Source organism: Hermetia illucens, chromosome 1 (assembly GCF_905115235.1).
Source record: "Hermetia illucens chromosome 1, iHerIll2.2.curated.20191125, whole genome shotgun sequence".
In the NCBI taxonomy this organism is placed as follows: domain Eukaryota; kingdom Metazoa; phylum Arthropoda; class Insecta; order Diptera; family Stratiomyidae; genus Hermetia; species Hermetia illucens.
In genome coordinates this window covers 203641649-203665067 of record NC_051849.1, presented here as the reverse complement: position 1 = coordinate 203665067, position 23419 = coordinate 203641649, and the positions used below count along the sequence as shown (strand labels likewise).

The window sequence follows — 23419 nt, the reverse complement described above, 5'->3', positions numbered from 1 at the left end:
ATCTCCGCTATGCCAACGCATCCAAGACAGTTCGGCGAGTCATCCAACCTTAAGCAAGGCAGATATTGGTTGTAGCAACTACCGTGGCCCTTGAAGAATTGGATAATATGATTGTTGGTCTCCCCATGTTTCTACTCAGCCACACCCTAATATCGGGAATAGGCCCGTAAGCCCAGCGAACCTTCGTAGATTCGTCCCATCTGTGTTGGCAGAGATTATGTGATTCTGACCTTGCCGCATTCCTACGTTCTGTGTCCCCTCAATACGTCTTGTATCATATATAAAGTTGCTGGAGTTTGAAGTGATGACCACGGTTCTTTTCGAACATGCATTGATTTAGGAAGCACAATCAGAGCCCCACTATGACTGGCACAGCGGTACTAGTTTATACTGAGTGCAGGTTCAGCATTCATATCAGTGGATGCGAGGCTTATCTAACATTTCTACTACAACTAAGAGGTACGCCATCCAGTACTTGGAAACGAGTTGTACAGCGCAACTCCAGACTTGAGCCCACCCCTATGAGATGGGCAGCCACCATGGAACTCCCATAAGGGTGCCAACCGCAAATAACTGGGATGAAAGCACATTTCTCGTGAGGGTTCGTAGCAAGAGCCACTCCTGATGAGTTCCTTGCGGACTCGAGCTTGATCGCCCTCCTCGAGTAAGCGGGGACGACACTTCCCGCATGATACTGTACACTCATCTCTTTTGCCAGAATGACAACTAGGATCATGCTTGACAACACTAGTACTGCCTCATGTGATCTGGTTCTAAATGCGCGCAAACTTTCAGAGCTATCAATCGGTCAGCCAAATTCACCTGCTTTCCTCTGAGACGAAGTCTAGGAATCGGCGTCTTGTAGTAATGGAGACGAAGATGTTACGTTGAACTAGCGGCGTGACACGCCTTGATCACATCCGAAATGAGGATACCTACGATCGATATGAGTTTCCACCGATCTTGGACAAATTGAGAGATAGGTGTATTCGATGGTATGGTCACGTAATTCACGCCATCGAGAATTCACTTGCCAAGATTGGCCTGAACACCGAAGTCAGCGGTGAGCGACAAAAGGCCGGCCGACACAACGATGACTTGATACCCTGGATAGGGATTTGAAAACCTCGCGACTGTATCCAAATCAGGCCTTTGATAGAACAAAATGGCGCTACCGATCACTGTGACTGTCACTGTGAACGGGACAAAGACTAACGAAAAGGAGGAGTGCCTTAGGTGATGTCGTTAGAGGCGAAGCAGTTCATCGAACCTGAGGAAAGTTTTGAAAAATATGCATCAATCCAGGTAGGTTCTGTACTGTTGTTGAGAGGGGAGATTTAAAAAGGAAATTTTTTTTAAAGAGGGAGCGGGTGAATTTTCTATGCAAGTTTTCAGGGGCAAGACAACTACATTTACGGGATGATGGTAAGATCACGGAGTAGTACTCGAGGGTACATCTCAAAGTTGATGAGGCCACAAATTTGGTAAAGACGAGGCAGTAGACCTTCGCTTAACAAATCCCTGCTCCTCTCCCACTATGATGTGGCCAAAGTGGGCGGACAACTAGTTGCTGACGTTCCAAAATTTTGGAACCGGAAGAGACTGAAATGCACCGCATTTGTGAATGGCGATAATGTGAGCCTAATTCCGCAGGCCAGGAGAATAGTTCTCTAATGGGCTTAATATAATGGAGACGAGAAGGAAGATGGACTGACTAATTTTAAGAAAACTAGTTGGGAATACCTTCGTAACAACAAGGCCGACATTGGTATCAAGCTTGCCAATGGGGTACACGACAAGGGAAGGGATAAGTGGGACTGCATCCATTAGTGAAGGAGAACCAGAGCAGAGAAGCCAGAGCATTTAATGGAAGGAGGAGATAGCTGGGCGAGACTGCGAGAGTTGCTGATATGACACCAAAATGGTTTGAGGTTTTCACGCTCCAGTGAGTCTTCAACACTAGCTTGATATTACTTTTTGGACTTAAGTATTAAGCATTAGACCAAGGAATTTTGAAAAAAAAAAAACAAATTCAGCATAAGTTTCAGAAAACAGGAACTTTTATTAGCAGTGAGTTTTTGATGAAGTTTTTTGTGGACTTCAGGGAACTTGGGAGAGGAGGGGGCGTAACTGGGAGGAAAATCTGATAAAAAGTTATAGAAGGTATTGAGTACTTGGTAACATGTTAATGGAGGGAGGGAGGGAACCCAATTGATTTTCACCAGGGCTGAGTTCAGACCTTCGAAGTTTGCCCTACGAAAGTTAACATTGGTAGCCTTGTGCACGATAGTGAGTGAAGTCGGGTGATCTGAGTATGCTACTTGAGAGCAGGATGGTGGGTGTCAAAAGCAACGTAGGAGGGACCGGGAAAGCCAACGCGCAGGAAGGTTAGACAGGATAATACCAAGATTGAAATTCAAGTGATATTTGGAAACGTTTAATTGGAGGTCGGCACAGGTGTTCATAAAAGCGGATAAAGGAAGAGAAAAATGGGTGGAGTTATGGGGGAGGGAAGAAAGACCGGGAGTAGTAAGGCAAGAGAGCATAGGAAGGTTAATGTGGCCGCAGAAAATTAAAGGAAGAGAGGGGAAAAAACGCTTGGGAATTCTAATAATCTGTCAAAGAAATCTTTCTTCAGAGAAAGCGGGCTGAGACAGGGAATATATATTTATAGGATATGATAAAGGCGCATACATCTGGCGGAATGATTCGTACAGCCACGGAATCGTAGGTGGAAGAGGAGGGGGAAAATTACCTAACAACTATTAATGCACATCCGCCAATTGGCTTGCCAAGTGCAGCGTAGTCTTTGTCAGAATGAAAGATAGAGTAACTTTCAAGGAGCTCGAAATCTAAAATCTCACCATCCAACCCGGTTTCAGTAATGCAGATAACTTGATATTTGACTGCTAAGGCAGATAACTTGAAATTCGACACCCTGGACCTTAGACTCTTAAAATCTGGCAAAAAAGTCTCAAATCCTGAAAAGCATTCAATTTTACGAGACAGACAGGCGAGCCGAAAATTTTCTGGAAAATTGGTCTTCTAATAAGGCTTCATGAAGACCTCTTGCTGCTAAAAAAAACGGCGATAGCGACTTGCTTCTGCTGTAGGCCGGAATATCATCGAAAGTGATAGAAGGCTAGCTTACTCCAGTTGTTTCAATAATGAGGTAACGTTCGGTAGGGTAGTTTAGCTTGTCCGACTGGCATGATCTTTTATAGTTAGACTAGAATAGTTCATGGTAGACAAAAGCAGAGGATTAGTTGGTCGGGGCAATCTAGGCAGATTATATCCTGAGAGGCAGAGGCATCTCAGAAGCCTGGTGGGGGTGTCCGATGAAGCAGCAACTTGAAGCAACAGGTTAGATAGTAACCTTGAAACTGCATGATAAATCGGGGCTAAAGTGGCCGTGTGCAGCAGATGAATCGCATCTAATAGCGTGGTACCACAGTAACCTTTAGTGTGGGATGTCATGATTTCGATATAAACAAGGCTTGCGCCGGCTAGCAGTGGTTGAGGTCGATGTGCGTTGAGAGCTCTCCTGTATTGCGGGCAAATGCTGCTGCCTGCAATGTGCTGATTGTTCAAACCTTACTTCGTTTTGCGCACTAAGCAATTTGGGTCAGTTTCATAGTTCTTGCTGATATCGTGTTCCGCTCCTGATTTCCTGCATTGCTCCAATCTGTCATTTGAACTGATGCAAACCTTCGCAATATGACCAAAACCAAGGCATATGAAGCATCGCTTCAGCGTCAGCTGCCCCCTAAACCGACACATAACCCAGCCTATTTTCACTCCCCCTGCTACCCACAGTTTGAGAGCTGCCACCATTGCCACCTTAAGTTTTCCTAAGCGTTTTCTCTTGCAGTCCCATAATTGCGAAATTGCTTTTGCAAGACTTGCGAACCGCTAGTCCTTATGTTGGCTTCATGTCTTAAGGACTTTCCAATCGGACTTAAGAATTACATCATTGGATTTCTTGAACTTCAACAAAAGGCCGTCTAATGCGGTTAACATTACATCCCAGATTAGTAAATTCGGCGTCTGCCTTCACTCTCCTGAGAATACTAGAGTATGACTCTTTTGGAGATGATGATAATTTGTGCTTCCCTTTCATCTTGGACGTTCCTTGATGAATTCACAAACCTCCATGAGCTCCGAAGTGGTCACTGCATTTTATAACGCTCGAGTGGATCTTCTGAATGGGTCCGTCGATTGAGCCTGTTCTAGTCCCTGTTGCGCTTGCTGGTAATCTTAGATGCCACAATGGCCAAGGTCCCCACAACTGAGCTCCCTGAGCTCTTCTACCCTAACCCTAAAACCTCCTGAACCTGAAAAACCTCCCCATATTGCATTGTAAGCAAGCAAGGTGGTCAAAGGGTAGTATAAGTTTCAGACCGAAACGGGGATTGGTATCCACGATGGAGCATAAAACCTGGGAAACGCCTGCTAAACCAACATCAACAGCTCTACTACCAAACCCTATCTCCATCTCCACGTGGTGACCGCTGAGAGCTCTTTTTTAACGAAAAGCTATAGACGGAGAAGGATGAAGGCGAGTCTCCCGCGCCTAAAAGCGGAACAAATTTTACCAATTGGTCCTCCAGGTTGGGGTTGGGTAGGGCTGACATCCCACACGGAAAACCGATGTTACGGACAGGATAGAATTTAAAACGACGAACCCGACAACGCCGTCGGAATGACGATTTCGGTATTTTCTCAAGGAATGTGCGCTCCCTGTACAGAGATGGAGCTTCTAAGAATCTACTCAATACCCTGTCCCAATGTAAGACTGATGTAACAGCATTGCAAGAGATGCGCTGGGGAGGGACCGGCTTCCTGGAGAAAAATTACTCCACCATACATTATAGTGGCCATCTAGTAGGCCATGTGCTCGGAGTGGGTTTCTTAACCAGCCAAAAAAATGAAACCTGCTGTTATCGGCTTTGAAAACATAAGCGAACGGCTATGCACTCTGCGTTTGCAAGGCAAATTTTGAAATATAACCCTAATAAACGTTCACGCCCCTACAGAGGAGACAGGACACTCGGAAAAGCATACCTTCAACGGAGCAGTTGAGTGGACCCTCGAAGTTTGTCTCAAGTGTGATATCAAAATCATACTTGGAAATGTCAACAGTCAAGTAGGGACGGAGGCCTTATTCAGGCGATACCTCGGCTCCCATAGCTTACATAGGGATACCAATGATAACGGACTGTGGATTATTCAGTAAGCAGTATCGGACGAAATGGTTGTTGGAACTACCAGGTTTGCGCGGAAAGCGGTCCATAAACACACGTGGGCCTACGATAGCATAGCCAGGGTAAAACTGTACACGGCCATGAGAGAATTCGGTATTTCGGCGAAATTGATAAAGCTAACTAGGCTGACCCTGACCAATGTGCGAGGCCAGATAAAAGGAACAGGATCACTCTCGAGACCATTCCAAATCAACAACGGTCAACGACAAGAAATGCCCTATCATGCGCCCTCTTTAACCTAGCCCTGGGGAAAGTGATCCGTGATGCTGACGTAAATGCGAGGGGTACGATCCTCATTAAGTCCACCCAACTACTAGCCTATGCTGACGATTTCGATATCATGGGAAGAACGACCCGAGACGTACAAACTGCCTTCATCCAGATCGAGCAGGCGGCGCGAGATATATCATGGTGAAGTTTGAATTTTCAACCATACCCCGTGAAGGAGAGAGGATAGAGAGGGTATTCAAACGAAAGCCATTATCATGGTAAAGTTTGATTTGCTCGTTCCACCCTCGGTAAGGGAAGGAATAAAGGGGGTACGTAGGTGCGTAGACAGGTTATGGTGCCCAAAAAAGGTCCACTGTCGTATGATTATTATACATACTGGTAAGACAATCATCTTCGTGTAGTCCCCAGCCACGTGCGTATGCGGGAGGGAGTGGAGGAGCAAGGGGCAGCCGCACATCGCAACAGTAATTGCCCTACAATAATCTTATTAATAACACGATAATAATTTCTTTTCGATACGGCGTAACTTTTTAAGAAGGTAGTGGCTCCTTTGGGTTTTTAGGGGAGGTAGAAAGGTGGAAGCTTTTTTCTTAATACATACCTTTTCACTTTTCGAGAGAGAGGATCCCCCGCGGGGATTGGGTTTGAAACCAAACTCTACCGTTATTACATGAAAATATTCCAACTGAGGCGCCATGGCTTTTTAAGGGCGATCACCGCATTTTTTCAACGAGATTAGAGAGGGAATAGCTTCTTCTTTTTCCATAGATCCTCCCCATCTTCTTCTCTTCATGGGGTAAAGTATAACATTCAAACTTCACCAAAATTATATGACACAACATAAATTTTTAAGGGAAGTGACCGTCACGAGTTTTTATCGGGTTCGAAGGGAAGGCACCTCAACCTTTCCTCTACATAAGCTTTGGAACTCCTCAGGGGATGGGGTTGAGGATTCGACCTTTGCCGATGTTTGATAAGAGTACGCTTCATTCAGTTTCATTATAATCACAATTTATGCTGTGTAAGTGATAAGCTCACAGCAGTGGAACAACCACAAGAGGGACACAAACGTCCATGACCCGTTTGACGCTCAACCTTCTCAACCATTGCGCCGTCTGCTCTGCTGTCTGAAAGCTTTCAATATAGTCAGTTCAAATAAGAGTTAATAAATCATTCAATTAGAGTAAGGGACCGAACTTACCTCTTCCACCAACTCTGTACATAATCGGGCAATTATCAGAATTTCTATCACATAATAAAATAATTGCAATGTGAAAAATATCATGCACTTTACATCGCTGTTGCTTCCTGTAAATCGGTCGAACTCAATTTCATTCAATAAATGGTAGCAATCGAAAAGGATTGTCACGGACGATACGACTAGGATTGTCACCATTTGAAAACCAAAGTACTCATTGTAAATTTTGCATGCGTCCCTGTTCATATCAATCACTTTTCCGATTTCTGAGACTGTCGTCTCCGGTGTTTTCAATAAATTTCCGATTTTCCCAAAATCGAATTTGTAGGTGTAGCCGTAATTCGGTTCGATAGCAAATTCCCTGATATCATTCAAAGGTGAACGCAGCTTCATTAGAACCTAGCAGAGGAGGATATGCAGACAGATTAGACTCCATTTGTAAGCAGCTGAATTTTGGTAAGGGTATGTGATATGTCCTAAAAATGGGTGAATTTAACTGGGTTCAATTAAACTATGAAAATATGTCCACTGGTCTCTAAAATCATCTCTTCTTGACTTAAGTTATCATTGGAGTTTCCCAAACTTCAAAAGTACATAGAACCATCTTTGAAAGTTGCACTGAGTGCACTTCTTAGGGTCTCCATATCACATACACTCTGAGTTACACTCAAAATCGTTATAATACCTCATGCGACATTCGAAACCGAAACAAGCCAACCTGTGTTATGCAAATCATCATAAGAAATGTCAGCGTGATCGGAACGAGCGGCAGCAAAAATGTTAAATAGACCGCAATGTCCATGTTCATATCACCGTCGTTCAATAGCCAATAAGATCCAAATAGGAAACCCATCGTTAACCCGGTCAAAAGGAAAACATAGAAATATATCCGTTTGAGCATTTTCGAGTAATCAAACCACACCCCTAACGCAGTCAAACTTGTATCTATTCTCTCCATGATTTGAGTGCCAATCACGAACTTTCGATAATTCAAAATGGAGACCAAATAGATTCCGAAGAAACTCAAGGTTCCACTGGCCAATTCTAAGGAATCACCAAGTTCAGTGACACTTGATTCCAAAAAATACCCAACCATAGACTCTTTCTTTGTAACTGCAACTATCAGGCAGGACCCGAACACCATTAAATACATTAAGGTGGCTACGGGACCGGAATAAGAAAAGTGGAGACTTTTTCGACCCCGTGGTCCTTCTTTGATACGAAGCGGAATCAGGCCACAAAAATAATACACGTCAAGGAGCGGCTTCATGCTGTCATAGAAGTCTTTCGGTTTTATAAAACGTTTACGCAGACGATGCAACATTTTTTAACAATTTAAACGAATTTAAACCGATTTCGTGTTTATCCTTTAAGATACAGACAACCTGGAATTAAAACTAAGTCAGAATTCACAAACACAAATTCCAGGATATGAATAAAAATCAGTCCAAATATTTTCCAAACTGGACAACTGTTGACGTTTCTTTCTTATGAATACGTAATGAACATGAAGTCCTTTTATTACAGCCTGCGGCATTCTGGAAGTATCTTTAATGGTAAACAATCATGCCTAGGTTTAGGGAATGTGGAAAGTAATAGGAAATAAGTAGGCATTTGGTGCTCATATGCAATTATAGATGATTATAGTTCGTGATTTGATGAATTATTTCATGATATGATATCATACATGTCTAACGGAATAATGGGGTTAAATTAATATTCCCTTTACTCTATATCTTTATACCTAAACGTATATACAACAGCAAACATCTCAGCAGACACTATCTCAAAAGCCATCCTTAAAAGAGGTCCAGACTCTCAATATTACAGAAATAAACCTTCATACTGCGCCATGAGGAGACTGGGAGTAACTAGGCAACGTATCTCTCTCTGGGGTTGATATATGGCTCCTCAGCAGCCAAGCCCCTCGTTTACCTAGACCATTAGTGGGTTGTGACAGTCACACCCTATAGGAAGTGACCCTACTATTTACAAACCGCTACGGATCTATACCGCGGAGCCGAGAAATACATCCCCCAACCCAGGGTATTATGCGCACCGTGCCCATTGAATAATTTGCAATCGGGGGTAACTGACTGTATTTCAACGGAGCCTCACTGGTACCTAATCACCTAAGTGAGTAAACCTCAGCTAACCGTGCTATGGAGACTACACTAACCCCCCATTCTCGTGGGATCCAAATGAATCCACCTATAATAAAGCAAAATACAAAAAAAAATCGAACAACACACAAGCGGGAACCCGTACTACATAAAAACTGGTCGATCAGGCCGATGCACATCTCCCCAACATTGAGAGCCAGGTAGCAACTCCCAAGAAGGGAGAAGTTGGGAAATGGAGCCAAGCTCAACATAGGCCTTCTACGAAAACAAAGAGCAGAAACGAGCAAGAATGCGTTCGAGTTCACCATAGCAGACGTCAGAAAAGAGACAGGCTTCCGTGGCAAAGGAGAGAGATGGTACCTCTGCTATCTGAAGAAAGGTCTCAAATCAGAGGAGCCCGATAAGATGGCTTAGAACAGACCGAAACCTTCAGCTTCGCCGCCAAGAAAGCGGAGAGTAGCAGAAATCCATAAGCAAAAGCGATTATTCGAATTTCTCAAGTTCCCGACGTTGAAGCCTGAAAATTCTTAAATTTCAGAAATCTGAGCCGCCTCCCCTTTCGATCAAGGTATCGCCCATAAAAATCCCACGATTTTTGGCCATTTTGTCGACTCGGGGATCGTGGAAATTTTCAATTTTCCTTGATTTCGGCCAGCCTCTTCGGCGCCCGGTTTTTCGTGGTATCTCGCTTTCCCGGCGTCGTAGCGGTAAAATTCTTGAATTTCTGAGATCTGAGCCGCCTCCCGTTTCGATCAAGGTGTCACCCATGAGAGTCCCACGATTTTGCATTTTAAGTCATTTTATCGACCTGGGGGTCGTGGAAATTTTCAATTTTCCTTGATTTCGGCCAGCCTCTTCGGCGCCCGGTTTTTCGCGATATCTCGCGTTCCCGGCGTCGTAGCGTGAAAATTTTTGAACTTCTGAGATCTGAGCCGCCTCCGCTTTCGATCAAGGTATCGCCCAGAGGAATCCGATGATTTTACATTTTTGGTTATTTTGTCGATCCGGGGGTCATGGACATTCTCAATTTTCCTGGACTTCAGCCAACCTCTCCGACACTCGATTTTTCGCGATATATCGCGTTCCCGGCGTCCTAGCATGAAAAACCGGTTAAGCGCGATGTGCAGCACCGTAGGTGTGGTGGACGCGTTATATCCGACCGAGGGGTAAATGGGAACCTTAACATATATTGAATGTTTTACACAGCAGAAGGGATAGGATATAGCGAGAAGGAATAAGATACAGGAATTGTAGCTTTTTCAACAATGGCAGGATTATGCTATAATGAATTTAAGGGGGGTTCCCAATAAATTCTCAAAAATAATAGTATACAAATATAACTTTATTTGAGCAGATATCGGAGTGGAGAGTATTTTGAGGCCTAGATATAATGTGCGCCGACCAATATGTATTTCTGAGAACGGGTCCTTGAAATAATTGACCCCTTTCTGCCCCCACTCTCCTGCCCTTTGCAACCAATGTCGAAACTAATATTTGCTTTTAAAAATATTAACCAAGGCTTTTCATTTGATACCCTACCTGAGAATACTCGATGAAAAAAGATCCCCCTGCCCTCCTTTGCATTTATAGGGAGCCCCCTTAAACTCAACGCAGTTTTGACCAAAACTTTAAAAAGAAAGTTAACTTGATCAAAAAATTGACTAGCAGACTGAGAGACAGAGAGAAAGAATCCACCGTACATTATTATACAGGGTGCTCCGTTCACGATGATAGAAAGTGTTTCCCGCCCAATGGAAGACGTTCTACCGAAGCCCAAAAAACATCTGGGGTACACTCTTCATATTGCCTCATCGCTCACTATGGAAGAGGTAGCAGCAACGGTGGGATAATTCCGAAAAGGAACGCTAGACTAATACACTAATCACGTGTATTAAGAGATGGGTCGAGTGAAAGCACATATAGTTGAATTACCACGTGACAAAGTTCCTTATGAGACACCGTGGATACAGGAATTACTTGCATCGCTTCGGATTAGCTGAGTCCCCAGACTGCCCTCAATGCGCCGCTACACGCGAGGACCCGGAATATGTTATGATCCATTTTTCGAAATTCTCGACTGAGAGAGGAAGGTTAAACGACTCCCTCAAAGTAGTTACCGGACCTCATAATCTCGTGGAGGAGATGTTGAGGTCGAAAGCAAATTTCATCGTGGTGAACACAGCGTTGACTGCGATACACGAACTAGCTCGAGCCCGGAAGGCGGGACCTAATCATCCTGGTCTAAACCAGAGCACTCCTCGAGAAGTAATACTTCACGGTGATCCTGTGGGGATATGGGCCAGAAGTGGGGGTGGTTTTTTAAGATTTTCCTAAAAAGAAGCACTACACGAATGGATAGAAAAGCAGGCGGCGAGTCATGCGATAATAGAGCGGAGGAATTTGAAAAGAGACAGTTTGAAGAGCAGTGCATTGTGCTTAATACGAAGGTTGAATGTAGTAGATTGATTTATCTAAAAGTCAAGCTGCTCCTTCCCTATCAGATGATGGAAGTGTGGGGTCAAACAATCTTTGATGTATCTACCGACATGTATGAAACATGAGGAGGGAGGGGTAAAAACGGTGAGCGATACAGAGCAGCCTGCACCTAAAAAGTGCATAGAGGAGGGCAGAGAACTAGGAGCTAAGTGGGTTGCAGGAGGTAATGGAATGAGTAAAATTGAAAAGTGGGCAATGTTGAGCGGGTTTACGGAAATTGGGAGGGTGAAATTAAAATATCTGCAAATAGCTTCAAGCTAAAGGGATGATTATCAGCACCGCTTAGGGGCTGTTTTAATCATTAATTTCACAGAGGAATGCATAATATTGAAATGAACGAAGTCGGAAATATTTTTCTACAGTACGTAGTCAACTAGGTTGGATAAGAGTCCTGATATGTTGTTGAAGAAAAAGCATAACAAAGTACGGGATTAGAAAGGGCGCCTAGAGAGCTGGTACTCTCCCCAAAATGATTCAATTTGGTGATGATTATTTTAAGACGAGAGAGCTTTAACCCTATGGTGAGACGTTTCGAGCGGAACAGTCTTTGTAAGCTGAAATAGGCTCTGTTGGCTGACAACAACCGTCCGCGGATTTCATCATCATAGCTGTTATCGGTTGTGATTTTCGACCCTAGATAGGAGAAATTGTCAACGGTCTCAAAGTTGTATTCTCCTATCCTTATTCTTCTTCGTGTTTGACCAGTGCGGTTTGATGTTGTTGGTTGGTTGCTTTTCGGTGCTGACGTTGCCACCATATATTTTGTCTTGCCTTCATTGATGTGCCGCCCAAGATCTCGCGCCAAATGCTGCCTACTCGATCTGGATGAAGGCAGCTTGTACGTCTCGGGTGGTTCTTCTCATGATGTCGATATCATCAGCATAGGCCAGTAGTTGGGCGGACTTAAAGAGGATGGTACCTCTTGCATTTATCTCAGCATGACGGATCGCTTTCTCAAGGGCCAGGTTAAAGAGGACGCATGATAGGGCATTACCTTGTCATAGACCGTTGTTGATGTCGTTGTGGCTTCGCACATTGGTCAGGGTCAGCCTAGTCAGTCTTATTAGTTTCGTCGGGATACCGAATTCTCTCATGGCCGTGTACAGTTTTACCATGGCTTTGCTATCATAGGCGGCTTTAAAGTCGATGAATAGATGGTGCAACTGTTGTGCATATTCCAACAGTATAGAGAAAATCTGATCTGTTGCTGATTTGCCTGGAGTGAAGCCTCTTTGGTATGGCCGAATGATGTTCAGGGCGTATGGATCTATCCGGCCTAGCAAGATAGTGGAGAATATCTTATAGATGGTACTCAGCAACGTGATACCTCTATAACTGCCCCAATGTGTTATATCTCCCTTTTTATGTATGAGACAGATTATGCCTCCAGTCGTCAGGTATTGATTCGCTGTCTTACACCGTTGATGAACCACTTGGTATAATTGGTGGCCTCCTTATTTAACCAATTTGGTAGTAATTCCATTGGCTCCTGGCGACTTATGATTTTTAAACCGATGAATTGCACGGACTGTTTCTCCTAAACTTGGTGGTGGCAGTATTTGTCCGTCGTCCTCAGTTGGCGGGATCTCCAACTCGCCGATGTTCTGGTTGTTCAGTAGCTCATCAAAGTACTAAACCCATCGCTCCAATATGCCCGTTCTGTCGGAAATCAGATTTCCCTCTTTGTTTCGGCAGGATGGGCATCGAGGTGTATAAGGCTTCATCCTGCTGACTTGTTGGTAAAACTTCCGCGCCTTGTGCGGTTGCTGCCTGTACTTTTCCAGTTCACAGACTTGTTGGTTCTCCCAGGCTTCCTTTTTCCGTCTGTGAAGTCACTTCTCCGCTCGACGGAGTTCGTGATAAGTCTCTGCGCGTGCCCGCGTTCTTTGAGAATGCAACATTACTCGGTAAGCAGCATTCTTCTTACATTCATCGTTGCCAGCTTACATTCATCGTCAAACCAGCCGTTCCGACTCCTTTTGCGGCTGGGGCCAAGTATCTTTGTGGCCGTATCCATGATAACGTTCTTCAGGTGATTGTGAAGATCATTTGTTGATGCGTCATCTCCAGGATCCCTGTTGACTGCGGTTATTGCTGCATCCATTTCCTTCTTATAGGTGTCGCGGAGGTCTGTGTTGTGGATGGCTTCAGTGTTCACTCTCACCTGATTGTCAGAGGGGATTCTAGGCGGTATTGTTATTCCAGCTCGGAGCACCATGTCAAGGAGATTGTGATCCGAGTCTATATTAGCCCCCCTATATGTTCTGACATTCATCAAGGCTGAGAATTGACGGCGTTCGATTAACACGTGGTCAATTTGGTTGAAAGTGGTCCCGTCTGGAGAGGCCCATGTATGTTTGTGGACCGCTTTCCGCACAAACCAGGTACTTCCAACAACCATTTCGTGTGACCCTGCTAATTGAATAATCCGCAGTCCGTTATCATTTGTTTTTTCATGTAAGCTATGGAAACCAACGTATCGCCTGAATACCTTCTTGGCTGTTAAAATCCCCAAGTGTGATTTTAATGTCATATCTGGAACAGGCTTCGAGGGTTCGTTCTACTTCCTCGTAGAAGGTATCCTTCTCCGACTCTGCAGTCTCCTCTGTAGGGGCGTGTACGTTAATGAGGCTTATATTTCTAAACTTGCCTCGCAAGCGCAGAGTGCATAGCCGTTCGCTTATGTTTTCAAAGCCGATAAGAGCAGGTTTCATTTTTTGGCTGACTAAGAAACCTACTCCGAGCACATGGTTTACTGGATGGCCGCTATAATATATGGTGTAGCGGCTCTTCTCCAGGAAACCGGTCCCTGTTCATCGCATCTCTTGTAACGCTGTTATATCAGCCCTATATTGGGACAGGGTATCCGCTAGCTGCTCACTAGCTTCATCTCTGTACAGGGAGCGCACGTTCCATGAGCAAATGCGCAAGTCGTTAATCCGTTGTTGTTACCGGGTTCGTCGTTGTAAAGTCCATCCTGTCCGAGGCTCCTTTCGTGGCTTCGTATCATCGGTTTTCCGTGTAGGGTTGTCAGCCCTACCCAACCCCCAACCTGGAGGACCAGTTGGTACAGTTTGTCCCGTTTTCAGGCGCGGGAGACTCATCTTCATCCTTCTCCGTCTGCAGCTTTTCGTTGCGAAAGAGCTCCCAGCGGTCACCACGTGGAGGTGGAGATAGGGTTTGGTAGTAGAGCTGTTGGTGTTAGTTCAGCAGGCATTTCCCAGGTTTTATGCTCCATCGTGGGTACCAATCCACGTTTCGCCCTGGGACCTATACTACCCTTTGACCCTACCCCCTACCCTTTGACGCGACGAAAAACACTGAAACTCCATCAAAGTTGTCGGTCGACACGTTCTTAGTCGCATCTATGCTAGCCAGAATCAGGAATGTGGGGAGGGGGCGTCTTTTGAGCGTTTTGATCCCTCACATGTCATTAATACAAAATTAACGTGTCTATACCGATGCGTGGGTCCGCACCGGATTTCAAAATAGGCAACAAACGAAGGAATTCGCGGCTGCCTAACGAAAAAAGCCAGAACGCGAGCTAAAACTGAAAAATAAAAAAAAAGGGCTCCACCGCGCGCGTGGAATCGTAAGTCTCCGGACCCTAGTGCCGCGATCGAGAAGAAAGATCCACGACCGATCACAATCCTGATCATATTTTTTTCTGCCTCAGATAGTGGTTGAGATACGGTCCCCGAGGTTCCCTCTCCTCTTTGACCCCGCAAAACCTTACTGGGGATATCCTCTGAAATAATGGCCTGAGGATATCAAGGGAGAGAGGGAACCTTAGGGGCCGCGCCTCAATCACGATCTGAGGCAGAAGAAGCCATGTTCGGGATTGTGATCCGTCGTGGATCTTTCCTCTCGATCACGGCACTTGGTTCCGGAGACTTATGGGTCTACGTCCCAACAGAAGAGAGAGAATCTCTCCCTGTGGGCAATCCCTAAGACGTCCTGCGTCAATAGACGTCCGTCCGGACAAAACCAGGATGTCTGAGTTCCTTATTAAGGTAGGCCTGAACCGGATACCGGTTGTTGCGCCATTGATGATTAATCTGAATATTTATAGATTGACCGAGGAACACATTTAAAGGGGAAAAGTGGAAACTGTAAATATTCCTTTTTCTATGCATGAACCTGCAGTAATAGATTGCATTATCTTTGCCATAATAGAGTATCGCACGTGCTGCAAGAAGTCCATAAATTTTACAACATCATAAAGTGATATCTAATTCTGAATTGCCACATAATAAAGATATGTATCATCATTGCCAACAAGGTCATAACCTTGGCTGATAACACGCACCCACTCTCGTGGCTGTTTGGAGGCTGGTTGAAGTTCTAACTGCCATGTTCCCATCGACATCGTAAGCCAGAAGCTCAAATTCTCTTTTCCTTTTATCTTGTATCTATTTAGATATCTCATTTACTAACATTGAATCTTAAGAAAGATCAGTACATGAATTGATGTAAACTCACAAAAAGTTACTTTGGATTTTCCATATTAAGGATGACTAATAAAAGCTAGAATTACTTTCCTACAATTCATCCCCAGGCAATAAGTATCTAATAAATGCATATTGTACTGCAAACAAGGGGTAAAGCAGATATTTATTATATGAACCGGTATAAATACTAGATCCGTACTGAGTTTGAATTTAGAAAAGTTTCTAAGCGTATCTTCCTTCGTAAAGCTGAGCTATAACCGCATTCAATCTAATTCTGCCATAAAGGATCAGGATATTCGCGGAGTCAAAAATGTTGATAAAATTTACATTCTTTTTCGGATTTCTGCTCTACTTTTGTGATTTTCTGGTTAGCGAGTGTGATATGCAGTGTGACACGGCGATGACACCTATCCATTCTTGTGATGTTACGCCATCTGAGTACTTCGCGACTGGAGACGGTGATTTCAATGTGTATTTTTATTTGTTCACCAAAGCGAATCCCACAGATCCAGAGACGCTAGTTGATGGTGATATCAATTCTGTTCGTAATTCTAATTTTGATTCAAATAATCCAACAAGGTATTGTGCATAAAACATAGATTTAGATTTTAGATATAAATCATATATGGTTGCCATTTACTCCTTGGTGGGGCACAGCGCGTCAACCACGACTCCGCGCCATCGTTCGCGATTATTTGCCTTTCAACTCCCACTGCGACTTCCCGAGACTCTTGCACTCCTCCTCTACTATCCTGCGCCAAGTATCCTTGAGATGACCTACTCCTCGGCAATCTTGACAGGATCCCACTGCACGGCGTAACTAACAATTCAATTTATCGCCCCTCCTTAATGCGTGACCTATCCACTGCCAGTTTCGCCCTCCGCAGGCCGGCGCGCCGACCAAGTTCTTTGTTTGAGGCGGGGCCAGGCTAGCATACTCCGATGATATGATGTAGGCAGGTGCTCACGAAGATTTGGGGCTTTTGAGTGACAGTGGATACCAACTGCTACTCCACCGTAGCAAAACACTAGCTCAGAACATTCTCAAATTGATCTTCGTATTAGATAACTGCATTTCCAGACTTTAGACAGAATTGCGAAGGCATATCTAGCGATATTAATCCGTCAGGCAACATCTGTCAGACTGAGATCCTTAGTTTGTTGGTGATTATCTTTAGTTCAACTCTACTTCGCTCTCTTTCCCAATCCAAAGCCATTTGTCCAAGGTCCATGACCCGGTGAAAGAGCAGACAGTCAAGGTGTTTGATGGGAGATGGGATAGTCTATTGAACTCCTCCGGATAAGACAGTACCACAGTTCCAATATGGAAAAAGAAAAGTAGTTCAGCAGAATGTTTTGTCAAGAACTGTGGAACAACTGACGCAATACACGCTTCGCGGTTACTCATGGAGAAACACCGTGAGAAGCATCGCCCTCTTTACTTTGCATTTCTGAATTTAGGAAAAGCGTTTGCCCGTGTACCACACGAACTCATCTGATATCCTTTACGACAACACTTAGTGCCAGAAGAACTCGTGCACTGTATTCAATTGCTCTACCAGGGTCCGAAAAGTAAAGTTCAAAGTGTTACGGGTGTATCAAAACCGCTTCGTGTCCCCGTTTGGTATTTATCAAGGAATCGCCCTTTCACCACTACTCTTTGCTCTTGTTATGGACACCGTCTTACGGGAGATCCAACGTCCAGCGCCCTATACACTGCTTTATGCAGATGATGTTTTCCTAGCCTCTATGATCTCGAGCTACTTGTCCAACAACGGAATGATCGACTCATGCAACAGGGTTTCAGATTGAATCTGAATAAAACTGAATTTTTGACGACCGATCCTCATGAAACGGACACAATCACTGTCAGCGGTAGTAGCCCAGAACTGAGCAATTTAAATACCTCGGGTCAATGCTATCAGCCAATGGAGAACTGGTCTATGAAATTGCTTCACGCATTAACGCAACCTGGATGAAGTGACGTTCCACAACTGGTGTTCTTTGTGATTGACGTATCAACCAATGTCTCATATCTAAAATTTACAACAATGCCATCCGTCCAGTCGACCTCTATGGTTCTGAGTGTTGGCCCACTATAAAAGACAATGAACGCTGTCTTGCGGTAATGGAGACGAAGATGTTGCTTTGAACTAGTGGCGTGACACGTTTTGACCACATCCGAAATAAGGATATCCGCGATCGTTGTGGAGTTGCACCGGCCGTGGAATAATTCCGGGAGAGGCGTCTTCGATGGTATGGTCACGCAATTCGCGCTAAAGAGAATTCACTTGCCAAGATTGGTCTGAACATCGAAGTGGATGGTAAGCGACCAAAAGGCCGGCCTAAACAACGGTGACTTAATACGCTGGATGGAGATTTAAAAGCCTCGAGACTGCATTCAGATCAGGCATTTGATAGGGCCAAATGGCGAAACCGATCGCGACGAGCCAACCCCACTTGTGAACGGGACAAAGACTGAAGAAAAAGAAGAACAACAAGAAGAAATAATATCAATAAAAAGATGCAACCCTGGCCGATTTTGCACGGTGCAGCACATGGCATTTTGCATCATCATATTCTGCTCTGATAATTGTTATTAGTTTCTCCGGAATGCCCCTCCTGGGTAAAGCAATGCCGTAATGCAGGAGAATCCCAAGCGGAAGCCAGACTGCTCTCTGTCGACCAATCGTTCGAAATATTTGTTGATGTGTTCCAGAATTATTACAGCTATCAATCGTTCGGGATATAATTTGATGCGCTGCAGGATTATTTCAGCTATCTTTTCAATGGTAGGAAGCGCACAAATACCTCTCCAACTGTTACCCCCAAAACGGGTGCCTTTCTTTGGAATCTTGACAATCATCCCCTTCTTCCACTCTCTGGGAAAGGGAATGACTTCTCATCCGCTTTTTGGAATAGTCCGCATCCGCATGTTACAGTGACTAACCATTTCATTCACAAGAAGTGAAGAATCGTAATGGAGTGTTTTTCGAACCTCTTCAAACCCCCAGAGATTTCACTCGTTATCGGAGTGGGAGCAAGTCGTTCATCGATCTGCTTCCACGATTCCATAGACAACCAGATCTTATGACGCCCCTTCGAGACGTGGCCAACCACCAGGTTAGCATCCGAGAAAAGGACGTTTGTGATGCGGCCAATGCTCATCGATATTCTCGGACGTGTAACTTAGCATATCTGCCGTGCGATCAACAAAATAGCTCTCTCACTGTCAAGCGACAAATGCTTCATGCAAGTAGTCGATGTTGGACTTGGCTGGTCACAGCTCCTCAGCTCTGCGAGAAGTTGCGCACGTAACATGCAAGCGAACATTAGCAACCATCTGATGTTGATCCCTTTCGAGGGCGATCAATTGGAACCCCACTAACCTTATGGTGTGCTCGAATAATTTGTTACCAATGGCGAGGCGGTGAAAGTTTCAGAAATCCAGAAACCTCCCACCATTACCGATACAGTCGCCAAGACCGTGTTTCATATCACATGTTCAAGCAAGGTATTGTCCAAAGATACCTTCGCATTAACCACACCCATCACAATCAAAATGTCACCTTTAGGAAGCCTCTCCTGAACTGCGTGTAATTGCTCGTAGAAAACATCCTTCTCCACTATATCGGAAGTGCCCGTTGGTCATATCATTGAACAATTGTGATGCCCCATGACCTGAGCCGGGATCTTGCAGTCAGAATCCTCCGGGAATCCAGCTCCTAGGTCAAAAGAGCGCGCCTTACGGTGGTAGTCAGTAGCAATCTGACACCGGATTCGCGACTGTTATGACTTGGTTTTCTAGAGTACAAAAGGACATTGTCATTAGTGTGGCAAGAGAGAGATTGTTCTCTCCAGAGAACCCAACATCTTACTTCGATTAGACCCACAATGTCCAGCTTATATCGTTGGAATTTCCGTTCGAGTTGGACAAAGCAAGCATTCTGAGGACTCTCGTTACCGTCGTCAAGGAGGGGGCGCGAATAGCAGAAACCAATCATAGACCGTTTGCGACAGCTAAGATCTTCGGCGTGAGGTGACTCCCAATCCGAGGCGTTGTTAACCTTTCGATAGCAATAAGGTTTCAAAATGTGCAGGTTATTAGCCCACAAATTTCTATCCTTTTTAATCACCTCGTATGAGAAGCAGGAAAGGCATTGAATGTGTTCTTAAGCCCCAATTCATAGGGCTGTACAAAGACTGAGAAATGTTCATCCATCTACGATCGAAAATAACAACCGATAGCAGCTACCATGATAAAATCTGCGCACAGTTTTTGGCTGCCTATAAAGCCTACTTCAGAGTAGAAAGTCCACGGTGCTTCGCTTCGCTCGGAAAGTCCCAATATAGGGGCAAAGATCTTACTGTACAAGACATGATCAAGCCAGTCCTCATGTAATCCTCGGAGACTTGGGTTCTTAGCAAGAAGAATTGCGAACTCTTGGCCGCGTTCGAGAGAAGAATCTTCCAAAGAATTGTTGGACGATTCCGTAGCCTATATAACTACGAAATCTATGAGCGATACCATGACCGTCAGGTTGTGGATAAAATCCCGCTCAATAGGTTGCAGTGGATTGGTATGGATGAGGATGATCTAGCCCCAAAAAGTATATAACGACAATATCTATGGTAGAAAAAGAAATCATGGCAGACCCTGCCTCAGATGGAGGGATGGCGTGGGCCACGGTGCCAGACAGATTTTAGGGAAATGGCGCAAAAATGGCATGTCTGGAATTCCCTATTAAGGGAAGCCTAGCCCGGATATCGTCTTGGTGATGATGAAGATTGCTGGGGCATCCTAACTCCGCATCCATTTAATACCGAACCGTATCATTTGGGCTTTGGACTTAGCACGCAAGCATTTAACGAAAGAGGAAAACGACTTGCTGGTTCGTCCAGCATCAGACGCTACCCCATATCTGCTTTAGGAGCAGCGTAAGCGGTAGTAAGCAACGGTGGTAAGTACCGTAAGTGCCAAAATAAACAAAGACTAGAAACGCGACTGCTGTAGGCCCATCTACTTAAAATCTTCCAGGAAATAGAGGAGACCTCTACCAGAAAAAGTGGTGGATGCTGATACATCAAAGTAGACCCACATTTCAGTCTAAATTTGGGATTTCAATCGTCCTAAATTGTTTGAACAGCCTTAAAGAAGTTATTGATACTTCAGGATTGAACAAGCCTTGAGTTTGCCAACGACTTGATGACGAACCGGACTAATGGGGAGAGAAACTTTCTCCCACTTTGTTGGTTCACCGACCCCTTATTTTGGGGAAGCAAACCGTTTTCGAAAAAAAGACATAACTTGCTGCTCCTGGGATAGAAGCCGCGTTTGATGAGTTGAGTTCTTCATGGGTAAACTACCACTGAATCCCTAGAAACTACTGAGAATATCGAAGCAAAGTATTCTGAAACTAAATACAATGTATTCTCTTTCCAAAAATAAGGTTCTCTATGTATCTAAACTGAGCCTAGGAATTTGGAGGCCTTGGTCTTAATGATTATTTAAATCGTTGCCATTTATCTTCAAGTGGGGCATAGCATGGCAATCATACGTATCCACCGTCCTTGTCGGTTGGCTGAAATGTGTTTGAGCTCCCTCCAGGACTTTTCGAGCAGCTTACACTCCCTCCACTCTTTCCACCCTGTTTGTCCGGAACGATCCACTTGTCAGCCATCGTAGGATAATAGATTAGGGATACGCCATGCCCTGGGGATGCGTGTGACCCATCCACTGCTACTTCTACCTTTTTTAATCGCATTTCCAGATTTTGGACAAAAGAACGGATTTAGCGCTGTTTGTAAGTCGAGTGACATCAAGTAAGATGCCAACGTCGACAGGAACAGCGTTATCCAGATGAAAAAATTGATGAACGCTTTCAATACTTCGGGCATTAATGCAGATAGGAGTGCAATGAGTAGTCAAACTAAGAGCCTTGGTTTTGTCGGTAATCATCTCCAGTCCGACTACTTGCTTCCTATTCCAAATACAGTCATTTGGTAGGGCTCCATGACTCGATGAGAGGGGAAACAGATGTCATTGGCGTCGTCGAGGTGTTAATGGTGGATGTTATGGTCCGATGAACCTTGCTACTCATAAATGTTACAAACTTATCTCCAAATTTCTCAATTTCAGAATTATCTGCCACGGCTGGACGGACAACAATGAATCCCAACTATATATAGTGCTACGTGATAAATATTTATCCCGAGGGAATTTCAACATCATCACAATTGACTGGGGTGAGGCAGCAGATGACCCTGACTACATTATAGCCGCAACTAAAGCAAAATACGCTGGCAGAAAAGTAGCATCTATGGTCAAATTTCTAGAAAGGAATGCATCTTTGGACCCAAATAACACGTATTTAATCGGAGCCAGCTTAGGAGCCCAGGTTGCCGGTTTTGCTGGGAAAGACATACAACCCAGGAGGATACATACAATCTTTGCCTTAGATGCAGCAGCGTCTCTCTTTGCATACCGTAATCCTCGATATCGCTTAGCTCGAGGAGATGCCCATTATGTCGAAAGTATCCATACAAGTGGACTTCTTTTGGGTATTGAACATCCAGTTGGAGATGCATCCTTTTATCCTCACTATGGGAGAATGCAACCTGGATGCAACGATTCAACAACGTTTTGTGATCACAGCCGTGCGGTATATTATTTTGCTGAGTCACTTGAATTGCCAAATAAGTTTTACGCGATACAATGTTCAACATATGATCAAATTATTGAAAAGAAATGTAAATGGACTGGTAGGGTGGCGTATATGGGAGGTGATCCCTCTAATTATGGACGAAATATAAGAGGAGTATATTTTCTACCTGTTAACGAAAAATATCCGTATGCTGTTGGAAAATTTTCACCTGCAAATTGAGTAATTTAGGTACATCCTAACGGCGCTTAAATACAATACTTAACACTTCAACTAGTGAATTTTTCTTATTTTTTTTTTAAAACAATCCAACAACCGGTCCCTTTCCCTTAAATTTAATAGGCCAATTTCAATTAAACAATTCCGAATTTTATTTTTTCATAAATTTCCAATGGTGTAAGCCACAATTGACCGGGCCAACTGTTCTTTGACCCTTGTAAACTAGCCCATATTTCACATTATTGGGTGCAGGCTGAGGGGAATGACCTGCCGCAAACTTCAACCCAATAGTGTACGTTCCTGTTGACACTGAGCCCGGCATGGGCTTTTAAATTCAACGCTATGGACCGGGAACGAAAATTAGAAGGACCGGTTGATTGATTGACAGCGGAACAGCTGGACAGGACAAAATCATGATATCTCAGCTATTGTTGGAAAACGACTATGACTAGGCAAGGATTTTGTGAGAGGACAAATTCTTTGTATGAAAAAATGTTGAAGGCCATTTTGTCATCAACCAGGAGGCCCGTTCTCATTTGGATGACTTTTTCAATAGACAAAATTTTCCATACTGGTGAACAAAGGAGCCAATATATTTTTACAGGACCGCCAAGATACTTTTACATAACACCTGTTTCGTAGGATGCAGTTAGTGTAACTTTTGCGAACACTCCCTTATGTCCATACCTTGAATGGCTTAATTTTCCCAATCCATTGGAATCGGTTATCTAATGAGGCATGTTGATTTCAACGGAATAGAGTTACCTGTCACGGA

The 23419-nt window shown here is 44.3% G+C and overlaps 1 protein-coding gene across 1 annotated transcript; it reads left to right on the top strand.

Annotated features, from left to right (window-relative positions):
• Positions 1-15995: 15995 nt before the first annotated feature.
• On the top strand, positions 15996-22674 carry LOC119659616 (phospholipase A1 VesT1.02-like). The gene is made up of 2 exons (XM_038067795.1): positions 15996-16342; positions 21903-22674. The coding sequence occupies exons 1-2, from the start codon at positions 16074-16076 to the stop codon at positions 22645-22647; spliced, it is 1014 nt and encodes a 337-aa protein (XP_037923723.1). The 5' UTR covers positions 15996-16073; the 3' UTR covers positions 22648-22674.
• Positions 22675-23419: the final 745 nt, after the last annotated feature.